The 13,202-nt window shown below is 49.8% G+C and overlaps 1 protein-coding gene across 2 annotated transcripts in view; it reads left to right on the top strand.

Annotated features, from left to right (window-relative positions):
* Positions 1-10,781: 10,781 nt before the first annotated feature.
* Positions 10,782-13,202, top strand: part of CABP7 (calcium binding protein 7) — a 51,659-nt gene continuing 49,238 nt past the window's right edge. Inside the window, exon 1 of one of the 2 annotated variants that reach the window (XM_083717703.1) lies at positions 10,782-11,787. In XM_083717703.1, coding sequence (XP_083573829.1) covers positions 11,676-11,787 — 112 coding nt within the window. In that variant the 5' untranslated portion in view covers positions 10,782-11,675. The remainder of the gene's footprint in view (positions 11,788-13,202) is intronic. The other variant, XM_083717704.1, reaches the window with a different exon arrangement.

Genomic DNA, 13,202 nt, shown 5'->3' with positions numbered 1-13,202 from the left:
GATTCTTATGGCCTGTGATGCTCCAGATGTCTGGGGACTGCACCTCCCATCAACCTCAGCGAGCACAGACAACGGTCAGGGGGACGATGGGGATGTTGTTGTTGTCCAACGAAAGCTAGAGGGTCACAGAATCCTTAGCCCTAGACTTCAGGATGGCTTGGAGGTTAGAGATGCTGAACCCCAGATGGGCAATACAGTGGTACCTCAGGTTACATACGCTTCAGGTTACATACGCTTCAGACTCCGCTAACCCAGAAATATTACCTCGGGTTAAGAACTTTGCTTCAGGATGAGAACAGAAATCGTGCTCCGGCGGTGCAGCAGCAGCAGGAGGCCCCATTAGCTAAAGTGGTCCTTCAGGTTAAGAACAGTTTCAGGTTAAGTATGGACCTCCAGAACGAATTAAGTACTTAACCAGAGGTACCACTGTACTGACCCCTTTGCCTTCCACTCAGGAGCCATAAGTAGCTGACCCAATGGGATGATTGACAGGCTCCCAGCTTGAATCCTCTCCGATCCTAAGAGGCAGAATCCCCTCGCGATGCAACACCCACACCCACACACCCCGGATGTATCAAGGTGGGCCACCCACACGCCTGTTGTCAGTCGCTGCATCTGTTCCGCCACCCCGTGAGAGGAGCAGAGTGTGCCTGCGGAGGTTGAAACGAGGACAGAAAATTGACCGCGCAGCTCTAAAGAATAAAAATGAAGTGGCTGGGGGAAGAAGGGGGGAAACGGCAACGTCGAGCTGGAACAAAGACACAGCTGTTGTGTACATCTCCAATGCACAGCTGCTGGTGGGTTAAGGCTGTGGGCGATGGAGGGATCTCACAAGTCCAGCCTTTCCTAGCTCAAGGACACAGTGTGGAGGTGCTTAGCCCAAGGGCCACATTACCTTCAGGGGAACTGCTTGAGAGCCATGTGCCAGGGGAGGGTGGGGCAACAAATACAACTCCCCACCCCGCTTTGCACAGTAGGCTGGTTTCTTCACACCCACAGACATCACCTCTATCTATCCAGGCAAGCAAAAGTCATCAGTGGTGCTTTTCTTCTATATATATGTCAGGCGGCAGAGGAACCAGCTCCCACGGCAGGTTGCCAGGAATGGATAAGACAAGGAAAAGTCCTTATCACCTGCTTATTAGTCAATATTTACAGAGAGAGGCGTGGGAATGCAGCCTCTTGGGATAATGGTGTTGTCCTGAGTGACTCTCTACCTCCTTCCCCCCCCCCACTTCCTCATTCTCTTCTATGGGTCGCACTGAGGGCCCTTTGCTTCTGAGCCCTTTGCTCTCCTACTTTCAAGGCTCGGAGGGTTCTGGGAGAGGGGGGTGGGTCTGGAATGCTTTCTAAAGACACTGTGTCCATCAGCTGGTCTCCCTCTTCCTCCTCCTCCTCTCCCATTATTTCCCAGCTTTCCCCCTCATCCGCCTCTGAGCTGTGACCTCCCTCAAACCCCTGTTGTAATTCTGAACTGTCTTCTTCTTCTCTGGAAGGGTCAGGCTGGGGAGGTGGTCTCCACCCAGTCCCTGACAATGTATATAAAAGGTTCCAGTACCCACCATGGAATTGTTACGGTAAGTGTCACACTTTTATCCAGTGTTTTTCTTCTAGGAAAAATGGTGCCGGTCATGGGCGCCATCTAAGGGGGGGGAAGGGGGCAAGGGCCCCCCAAAAATTAAAAGGAGGGGGCTGGGCCCCCTGAATATTCCTCGGTCTATGGTATTTGGTGACAGCATCTCCCAGTACTGTGGGGACCAGCATGGTCAAGCAGGCCTGCAAAACGTTGGGAGGAGCAGGTGACGTCACATGTCTCACATGTGATGTCACATGTGTGCGCCGGGCTTCTTCAATCTTGAGGGCAACCCAGGGCCTGTGGTGCTGGTACTGCGTACACTTGAGGACTGCTAGAAGAAAAAGAAAGCACCATTCATAGACTTCCCAGAGTCTTTTCTGCCCATATCCTCTGCTGAGGACAGCACAACCAATCGCAAACAGCCCGTGGCACCTGGTGTCCATTGAGACTGGTACTGCAGAAAGCAGGGAGACCCACAGTAGGTAGCTCCAGAACCAACAACTGGTGGGGTCATGTTTGAAGACTCATTGTAAACAACTTAAAACATTAGCAGGATTGACAGCAAACCCATGCAGTAAGAAATAATTAAAAGGGAATGCAAAGGGAAAATAGCAAACAGGCTTGAACTGGGTATGTTTTTTTGTTAAATATATTTGTAAAATGAGGGGGGGGGAATTTGGGGGGGGGAGACAAACAACCTGGCAGAGTCAACTGAGTAGGTTTGTTTCTATCCTCCTCCTTACTGAGTTCCGTGAGGGAAAAACTGAGACCATAAGGTGGAGGAGGAAACTGACAGCTGTTCTTATCAGCTTTGGTTCTGTTTGACTCCTTTTTCAATAAGTATATACACTTTTGGTTTAAGGAATTTTCAGGGGGTGGGTTTTATTGGATCTTTCAAAAAACAGAGCAGTTTGCCAAAGGCCACTAGATGAACTCCAACCGGTAATGAGATTTAAACAAGGGACTGCCTGGTGCACGGCTTAGCCTTTCAACCGTTCCGCCAAACAAGGTTCTCTATTTACACAATCGTGTTAAGTCGCAGGAACAATCCTCAGATTTGCTTCGTCTTTTGCCTTCTGTTAATAGGAGTTCTGCTGTGTGCTTTACTCGTTTAGTGCACAACGGGGATACACAGGAGCCAACTCCTAGGACCTTAGAGGAAGAGGTCCCTTCGTCCCCTCCAAAATAAAATATTTGAGGCAGCCTAGCCCCCCCCCCCCCCAAGTTGATAGGTATTACCATTCAAAAGGTATGTGTGCACTGTGTCTTGTGATCGAATATGCGAGGCAGGGCTTAGCTCCCTCCCCCCAATATTTTATTCAAGTTGACACCCCTGGAATATCCTGCCTTATCCTGAATCAGGTCACTTGCCCATCCAGCTCTATATTGCTTACACCAATGGTGTCCAAATTTTTTTCAAAGAGGGCCAGATCTGATGAAGGGCATGAGGGCCCAAAGTTGAGCTTTTTTAAAGATTGCTCCCTAAAGCAGAAGAGGAGAGGAGACAGACCGGGCTGGACTTTGGACATGCCTGGCTTACACTGACCGGCAACAGCTCTCCAGGGTTTCGAACCAATCTCTCCCAGTCCCACCTAGAGCAGCCAGGGATTGAACCTGCGACCTTCTGCATGCAAAGCCTATGCTCTACCACTGAGCCTTCCACTATACCGCTAGCTGATCGAAGCCAGTGTTGGCCACACTGGCTGGCAGCAGTTCTCCTGTGTTTTTAAAAATGCAACCTGGAGGTGCAGTGGGATTGAACCTGGTTACCGTCTGCAAAGTGTGTTATGTGTTCACTTTCTCTCTTTTTGTCTTTGGGAGTGTTTGTGTGTTCTGAGAATCACCAGGGAGATGGTGCCCACAGCATTTGCTCAAACGTTCAAATGTATCCAAAATATTGGTGACCCTGAAAAGAAAAGGCAAGTTGCCAGCTCCCTTCCTACTCAAGGAGGGGAAAAATCTAAACCCTTTTGAGCAGCAACTCTAAGAAATCACACTGGCAATGTTTTCATAAGGTATCCTCCAAAGGCAACAGGGAAGACGATGGTTTATGGAGTGCCAGGAAACGGGATCTGTTCCTGAGAAATAGGGACAGTTGAAGCATATGCTGTGAGCCCGTCGGCTATTTGTGCGATGTCTGCAAAGAGTGCTAAATAGCCCTCCAGCCTTTCTGGGTGACTGGCACCAGCAGAACCTTACAGACGCTTCAGAACATTACGCTGCAGAGTTGATCGCAGCCTCACATCTGCCAGGTGAGTCTGCAAGCTTGGCACAGACAAGCAATGCCAACACAGGGGCTGACTGCACCTTCATGCAGCAAGTAGTCCTCTTCTGTCTGAGAGGCAGCTTGGTGCAGTGGTTAGAGTGTCAGACTAGGAGCTGGAAGGCCAGAGTTCAAATCCATACTTCTTGGCCATGAAACTCACTGGGGGATTTTGTAGGCCATTCACCGCTTCTCACCCCAGCCAATCTCACAGGGTGGTGGTCCAACCCCCTAAATTCACCCTTTGCTAGCAGTGCCTGGTCTACCTACACATCTGCCAGCCCCACCAAGGCTGGAGGTCTGACTCCATCCAAGAGCCAAAATCTCCCCATTTCAGTGAGTGGGGCGCTTCTGTGATCACTCAGGTGTGCCTTTACTTCTTATAAGTTTGCAGAGCTTCTTTTAATCAATGGCAAAGTGAGAAATAAGTAGGAAAGAATCAGGGTTTGAGTGCAACCTGGAAATAATTAAGGTGGGGGGGGGAGGAGAGAAGGTTTCTGAGCTGGAATGGATTTCTGTTCTTCTGGGCTACCCCCCACCCCCGCACTGGCCTTCTGATGAGGACAACTGATTTCAACAGCGATGCAGCTTGGGAGCAACCAGTCATCTAGCTCAGAGAAGGAGGAGAGAGAGAGAGAGAGAGAGAGAGAGAGAGAGAGAGAGAGAGAGAGAGAGAGAGAGAATTACCCTGGAGATTGAAGTGTTTATTTGAGTGTCTTTTCATTTTCATAATTGACATGCCCAGCAGCCGCAGTTCCTGCCTCCCTGTCCACAGCTGCCAATCAAAAGTCATGGAAATCTCACAGAGAGCGAGACCCTTTTGTTTAGCAGATCTCTCCATTCAGGAGGCAAGTGATGTGTGTGGCTCAAAGCTTCAGCTGTGCGCTTTCAGCAGAGCAGGGGAAAGCAGGGGGTTCAAGGAGCATGACACTGAACCAGGAGGTGTGCAGTGCAAGGCCAGTCCAATACCTCAAGGTGCCCTTGGCACAGTACCACTGTCCCCACCTCAACACCACCCCCAGCCCCATGCATGCCTCTTTGGCCAGTGCTAGGATCTTCCATTGCATTATTCACATATCAATTCATAAATTGGCGTCTGTTGGCATTATGCCTTTCTCAGGCAAAAGCAATCAGTTCCTGCTCCTGAGGAGGTGACATTCCTTGTGATCTGAGCAGTTCAGCCAATGGCAGTCCCTGGGACTTAACCCAGGCAGGCAGCTGAGCCAATCATCAGCAGAGAATCCACCAACAGGGTCTCCACTAGCCGCCCAGAGTGACTTGGGCTACCCAAAAAGATGGACAGGGTATAAATAACAATTATTATTATTATTATTATTATTATTATTATTATTATTATTAAACATCCCACAGCAAATACAGAGTTGACCCAAGCTAAAACCAGTGTGTTCCTGGGTCTGGGTCTGCACTGATTCATTTTTGTGTCCACGTTCTGCTTTAAATTTAGATATACCGTATTTTTTGCTCTATAAGACTCACTTTTTCCCTCCTAAAAAGTAAGGGGAAATGTGTGTGTTTTATGGAGCGAATGCAGGCTGAGCAGCTATCCCAGAAGCCAGAACAGGAAGAGGGATTGCTGCTTTCACTGCGCAGCGATCCCTCTTGCTGTTCTGGCTTCTGAGATTCAAAATATTTTTTTTCTTGTTTTCCTCCTCCAAAAACTAGGTGCGTCTTGTGGTCTGGTGCGTCTTATAGAGCGAAAAATACGGTGTTTTAGATCTCTCTGTGGCTTACGATTTCTATGTTTTGATATATTGGAACAGACCAATGGAGCTAAATGCATAGGTTTGTTTTGATGTTATAAGACCATGAATATGGTTGCAGGGTTTGGGACTTTTTAGTTTAGAAAAACGGTGAGGCGACATGCTAGAACATTATAAAATCATGCATGGTGTAGACAAAATGGATAGAGAAAGTTTTCCTCCTCTAATAACGCTAGAACTTGTGGACATCCGATGAGGCTGAATGTTGGAAGATCCGGGACAGATAAAAGGAAGGGCTTATTAACGCAGCGCAGAGTTTAACTACAGAACTCATGACTGAGGTGATGAGGCAGTGTGGTGTAGTGGTTAGAGTGTTGGACAAGGACCTGGGAGACCAGGGTTCAGAATCCCCACTTGGCCATGAAGCTCACTGAGTGATGTTGGGCCAGCCACTGCCTCTCAGCCTAACCTACCTCACAGGGTTGTTGTGGGGATTAGATGAGGAGGAGGAGAACTGTGTGCAGTGGTACCTCAGGTTAAGAACTTAATTCGTTCTGGAGGTCCGTTCTTAACCTGAAACTGTTCTTAACCTGAAGCACCACTTTAGCTAATGGGGCCTCCCACTGCTGCCGTGCCGCCACCGCACAATTTCTGTTCTCATCCTGAAGCAAAGTTCTTAGCCTGAGGTACTATTTCTGGGTTAGCGGAGCCTGTAACCTGAAGCGCCCTTAACCTGAAGCATCTGTAACCTGAGGTACCACTGTACACTGCCTTGACCTCCTTGGAGAAAAAGCTAGGATATAAATACAAATAAACAAACGAATTTGTTAATGATCACCATGATTCAGGAGACTGAGCTAGGCTGCTGCTCTCAGGTGGAAGACAGGTTGCTGCTCTGTCCACAGTTCTGAAGTAAGATTCAGCTGCCTTTCTGGTCAGCTTCTTTATAAGGAATGGTAGGGGTGCCATCTTGCCCTCTGCCTGACAATATCTTGGCTGATTGCTGTCCCTGGTTTGTCTTTTTCTCCCTCCCGCATCTTGCAACATCTGGTTTGAGTGCAAACCATTGTTGTTCTTCAAGGCATGTACGTTCAACCGGAGTTAAACCTCAGGGAGCAAACGTATCACAACATTGATGTATGTGTGTGGATGTAAGTCCATAAGAACGTAAGAAATGCCTAGTGGATCAGGCCAATGGCCCATCTAGTCCAGCCTCCTGGTCTCACAGTGGCCAACCAGATGCCCGTGCGAAGCCAGCAAACAGGATCCAAGCACAAGAGCCTTTTCCCCTCCTGTGGTTTGCAGCAACTCTGAAGCATCACTGTCTCGGAGGCGAAGTATGGCCATCATAGCTAGTACCCATTTATGGAACCTTCCTCTGCATAAATTTGTCCTATTCTCTTTTAAATTCATCCAGGTTGATGGCCAGCACTGTTTCCTATGGGAGCAAGTTCCATAGCTGCATGAAGAAGGACTTTATTTTATCCTGAATCTTCCAACATTTGTTTAAAGTCCCTGCATTTAAACTCTGCCTGCCAATTCATTCATAGTGCCTGCTAATGTATATTTTGAACTGCTGGTCGTCTGTTGTAAGGCAATTACAGTTTTCAAGTGTGCCATTAATCAAAAGCACAAACACACTCCTGGATTTTGCAGAAGCTGGAGTAAAGTCTTCTCCAACAATGTGTGTGTGTGTGTGTGTGTGTGTGTGTGTGTGTAAAAGAGAGAGTGAGAGAGAGAAGGTGACCTTGAGCAGTCATCATACAATGGGTGCCCCCCGTTTTCATCTATAAAAAGGCAAAGACATTGTCCTAAAGCCACATCCACAGCTCATCTTTAAAGCCTGCAGCTTCCCCTCAAAGAATCCTGGGAACTGTAGTTTGTAAAGGGTGTTAGGCATTGGAGCTCTGCAAGGGATGTGCTGTGGTTCTCAGGATTATTGGAGGAAGCCATACACTTTAAATGTGCTGTGAATGGACGGTGTATGGGTGACCTTGTACCTCTCTAGCCCTAAATCGCACCACATGTCTCTGAAAGTTCTATAAGTTTCCTCACCTCCAGGACCAGCCCTACCATTAAACAAAGTGAGACAGCAGCCTCAGGCAACCAAAGAAGCTGGGAGGGGAGTGGCAGCAGCATCCTGTAGGACAGAATGGGAGTGCCAGGTGGCCTGCCTTGTGTTAGTCTTCTTTCCTCAGGTGCTGTGACAATTGCTGTCCCATTACCAGTGGTGAAGCAAGATCATTCATCTGCTGGTCTGGTCAGCTTCAGTACATGGAAATAGCTTTAACAGAGGATTGGACAAATTCATGGAAGCTACTGATGGGTACTCGCCACAATGGCTATTCTCTGCCTCCACCATCAGTGGCAATGATGCTTCAGAGTACCAGCTGCTGGGAACCACAGGAGGGGAGAATTGCTCTTGTGCTCAGGTCCTGCTTAAGGGTTTCCCACAGGGCATCTGCTTGGCCACTGTGAGACCAGGTTGCTGGACTAGACGGGCCATTGGCCTGATCCAACAGGCTCTTCTTATGCAAGGCAGATAGCACCATTTTCTGGGCAGCTCAGGACCTCCACACACACTGTCCAGGGAGGTCACTTAGGTGCTGCTAACGCAGCAGTTTGACTTCACCCCCGGAGGTACTCTCCACTGTCTCTTGAGACAGATGAATACCAACAAACAACAATCATATCTCAGTGATGGAGCATCTGCTTTGCTTGCAGAAGGTCCCAGGTTAAATCCCATGCATTTCCTGGCAGGGCTGGGAGAGACCCCTGTCTGAAATACTGTAGTACCACTACTAATCAGTGTAGATAACTAGGTAAACCAATGTCTCAGTATAAGGCAGCTCCCTTTGTTTCTGTGTTCCTTTGTTCTGTGCCCCAAGTGGCAAAACTTTCAAATGCATTGCTATTTCAACAACTATGTTCAAAATCATACAGTATGGAATACCAGTTAGAGTGTCAGGCTAGGAGCCAGGAGACCCAGCTTCTCAAATCCCCGTTCAGCCACATGGGTGACCTCCAGCCACACAGCCGTCATCTTGATGGGAAGTTTTGCTTCTGCACATGACTCTGGCAAACCGTTCTAAGCTGAAGCATTCCTTCCTCACCCTAGAATGTTCAGTTCACATTGAGTTCATGAAACATTGTACCCTGACCTGTTCTTAATGCATGGTTGACCACATCTACGGAATGCGGTAGTTATCTTCTTTTAAGCCTTGCTATATCAATCACTAGTAATAGTTTGAGTCTTGCTATATCAATCACTAGTAATAGTTTAATAAGGAGGTTTTCATGCCTGTCCAATTCTGTGTTCCCTTTCCCAGCCTTTAATCTATTGATGATTAATGCTTATATGCAACCTTTGCATTGTATTTGTGTTAACCAATCAGCAACACGCCCATATGTGGCAATGCTGTAATATTCAATAAAAGGGACTCCCCGAGACATGCTCGAGAGATGCCTCCCATATGACACTTGTCACTCATCTGTCGTTTATTTCAACCCAACATCATCTCTTGACCTAGCCTACCTTGTTGGGCAGAGAAAATGGAGACAGGAGGGGGAGAAGAACCATGTGCAATGCCTTCAGCTCCTGGAAGGGAAAGTGGGATCTAAATGCAATGAGTGGATAAAAACAACAGCAGGATCCAGAGATGCTGCCTTGGGGTGTCCATCGTTGTGGTCTAGAAGAGATGGGAGGCCTTTCTCATCCCAGCTGGAGACATTTTAGGTTAGGGCCAACAAGGCTGGTGCCTGTGCCCACTTTGCATGCACTGGGTCCTGGGTGTTAAGTGCTCTACAGACCAGGGGGCCCAACCAACAAAGGCCCTTGTGCTGCAGTCTGAATTCTGGACAAATGAGCACAATGGAGATGGTGTTCTTTGGGTTTTTTTAAAGCATTGCTTCTGTTCTTTCTCTCTTCTTAATCCATTCCCATCCCTCCCTACCATTTTGGGCTCCCCCTCTGCAACCAAACGATGGCTCCTTTTCTTTAGGAGATGCAGGGGATTTTAAAATAGATGAAATGCTTGGCCAGCAAAGTGGGAGGCCTTTGAACATGTACTACAAAAGATACGAAAGAGAACAGCAAGACCAAACTGAGTGTGGCTGTCTGCATACAAGGTGTGTGGCTGCCTTGCAAGGAGAAGGCCCTAGATCCAGCCCCCAGCAACTGCATTGGGGCCTCCTGTTAGAAACCCTGGAGAGCTGCTGCCACTTAGTGTACGCAATACAGAGCTAGATGGACCCCAGGCCTGGCTCACTATGAGGCAACTGTGTATGTGTGTGCATGTGTGTGTGTAGGGATGTACCGGCACTTCCTGGCTGTTGCCATTTTAAAATTTCCAGGTGGGATCTACAATCATGTACGAGTTTGCCCAATCAAAGATGATTTAGAGCTCTTGTGCAACAAACGTGCCTCCTTAAAAGACCAGACATTTTTGCAGTAAGGTAAGTGACTGGGAAATGCACTGGAAACCGCAGAGTAACATTTGCTTGGTGTAACATTGCCTGACCTCCTCGCAAACAAATCAGGAGTGCTCAATAAACTGGTTCTCCACTGCCCTGTGTGTCTATTGTCTTCCTTTCCCACCCACATAAAGGATGGTTTGAGAGGCCCAAACAGCACCCAGAAGGAACGAAGGGTTCTTTTCATTTATACCTACTGCTTGGCCAGGCTCCAGGTGTTCTTAAGCCAACAGCCTGTGTGTTCCAGGGCTGAGAGGACACACAAAACCCACACTGGTTGTGGGAGGCAGTAGCTGAGCAGCAGAGCATCTGCCTTGTGTGCGCAGGGTCCGAGGTCCAATATCCCAGTAGGGCTGGGAATGAGAACTGTGTCACTGCCAGTCAGTGTCGACAGTACTGAGCTTGGTATATAAGGCAGCACCCTCTGTTCCGGGGTGTTGTTACTGGGCAGGGGGAAGCTTTCTGCCTTCTGGATGTGGGTGCAGTGTGCTCCCCAAGGGCAGCCAAATGTGCAGTGCTGAAGTGTGGCGTGTGTGAGATGAGGGGTGGGTGGAATCTGAGAAAGGAGGTGAATGTTTCTCACCTGCTCCCACCACCCGCTCTCTCTCTCCTGCATGTTGCTGATCTTTTCCTCCTATTGATTTAGATGTTCCGCCACTCAGATGTTCATTTGGTTGGTAGTGGGGGGAGTCATGTGTGCATTGTACGTGTGCTGGGTGTGTGTGTGCGCATGAGAGGGGGAGACCGAGGGAGCAAGCAAGAGGGGGAAAAGCCACACAGCTACACCGATTGAAGAGGCAAAGACTGCAAGAGAAAGGGAGATTAAATATTTTTTAAAAATAGAAAGAGTCTGCCACTCAACTCCTACCGAGGGAAAACTTGCCACTGGGGTGGCACCCTCTCCCCCTCCTCTTCTCCCACCCCCTCCCCATGTGCAACCTCAGGGAGCTGGCCTAGAGCCATGCTGTGCAGCATCTAGCTCCACGAGGTCTTCTGCAGCTGAGTATTTTTTTTTCAGGCTCCAGCGAGGAAGGATTGCAGCCTTGCGTTGTGACACGCTCAGAGCCAGCAGCAAAGGGACAAGAGAGTTGCTGGTGAATGGAGAATAACTGATTCTTCCTCTTCCTCCCCGGTTTCGAAGCTGGGGGTTTAGGAATTGGCTGCGGCGGGTGGCGAGGGGGGTGGGAGGGAGAGGAATCCTTTCGCCCCCGGAATTTTGCCACCTGGTTATTTGGATGCGGACAACAGGAGAAAGTCTCGCTGTGCTGTTCACCTGTGCAGAAGCAGCATCGGAGGCGGTTTTTGGAGAGGGAGAGAGAGCCCTTTCCACCGTGGCCCTAAATCTCTTCGAGGCCGGGGTGGCGAGGCTCCGATTTCAGCCGGAGTCGTCGGGATCTGCCGCGCCAAGGATCTGTTGTGACTAACATAACAACCACTTTAAAAAAAAATATTAAAAGAGTTGCGGTTTCTGCTGTGGTTGGGGACAAGGAGGGGGCTTCTCTCTTTGGCTCCGGGAAGACCACAGGTAGCCCCGTGGCAGGTGCGAGCCCTGCCTCCCTTTCCTGCGCTGCTGTGTGTCCGGCCAGGTCGCTTCCTATGACATTTGGGATTAAAGTTTGGCTTTCTGAGAGCGGCTGCCACCATGCCTTTCCACCCAGTCACCGCGGCGTTAATGTACCGGGGCATTTATACCATCCCCAATATCCTTGCAACGGAGCAGCATCCTGTTGACATACCTGAAGATGAACTGGAAGGTGAGTCTGTTTTGGGAACAAGCGTTGAACCCCCCCCTGCCCCCCCCCAAAAAAAAACCCGGGTTGCTTTCTTCTCTCTCTCTGGGATGAGAGAAATGGTCCGCAGCGGTGAAAAACAACCAAGGTAGAGATGGTGGCATCTCAGACCCGGGGTATCCTTCGGTGTTGACTTGGGTCTGTGTTGCAGGTAGAGAGGAGAGGGCAGGATGGGACCCGTTTGGGGTTTGTTTGTTTTTTGGGGGATTCCAGCAGTCGAGGAACTGGGGGTAAACCCCGAAATACGCATCAGCCAGAAGGAGATGGCTGGCTGGCTATTGTGTGCTCGCGTGTCAGAGATTGTGTGTGCTTGCGCGTATACTGTAGATGTCACTTGGGAGGACAAAGGGCAGGAGGGCGAGGAAAGAGAGGGGTCAGGAAGGGGGTGCAAGCCTGGCCAAGTCCGGATCAGGTCCGGGAAGTGAGGCGGAAACACCAGCAGCCTCAGGACAAGGAAGCTCCCCCACCCCGTAAATCGGGGTCTGGTTTGTTGAGGGAAAGGTGAAGGAAGTGGGGTGGTGGAAGGACCAGATACAGGTGGCTGGGATCCGATGGGGGGTGTCGCAGGTGGGGAGAAAACTTCCGTCCGCGCCCCCTTTCTCTTCCTCTCCCTCGCTTTTGCACCCATCATCTCGCTCTCTCTCTCTGTGGGGAGAGAGATTTTCTGCAGTCCGTGCGTGGTGGTGGAACAGGTAGCGGAGGTGTGCATGGTGGGTTTGCTCCAGGCGTCCACGAAGGAGACGGACTCCTCCATGCGTCTCTCTCGCCAGTAAGGCACCCACTCCTGGCTTCATCCTGGAGTTGTAACTTGGGAAGCACGCACGCCAGCAACCCTCCTTCCCCTCCTAGATGCACCTGGGGCTGTGGATGCCCTAATGCAGGTGGGGTGCCCCACCACCACCCGGTCTACCTTGGGCATCACCAAGCCTGACGGCGGTGGCCCCAATGCAGAAGAATGTATGCATGTATGTATGTAGGGGGGGGGGTCTGTGCCTGCTGCACCCGTGAGCTGAGGCTTTGAAGAGGGAATCTCTCAAACCCCCCATCACTTCCTTTCCACAGCTCCCCCCCCCCCACTCCAAGAGCTCCCGGCCGTTCACTGCGCTTCCCCGGATTGAAATTCCGCTCGCCTCTCTTGAAGAATCCAATCTGTTTGGGTTGAAGGCGAAGCGGAGAAGAAGCCTCTCAAGCACCCCCCCCCCTCCACACTCAGTCGCAACCAGCCCCCCCCCCCCCCATCTCCGCCGCCTTCCCTTCCTTGCCTCAGTCAATCTATCGATTTGCCAAAGTCATCAGAGAGTGGCAGGGTTTTGTTATTATTATTTTTCTTTTTTAGGAGAGGCTTAATGGAGATTGGCAGTGGGGCAGGGAAAGCGGGG

The sequence above is a fragment of the Podarcis gaigeae genome (genome assembly GCF_964106915.1).
Source record: "Podarcis gaigeae genome assembly, chromosome: 16".
In the NCBI taxonomy this organism is placed as follows: domain Eukaryota; kingdom Metazoa; phylum Chordata; class Lepidosauria; order Squamata; family Lacertidae; genus Podarcis; species Podarcis gaigeae.
The sequence above is the reverse complement of the archived record's forward strand: the minus strand, read 5'-3'. Positions and strand labels throughout refer to the sequence as shown.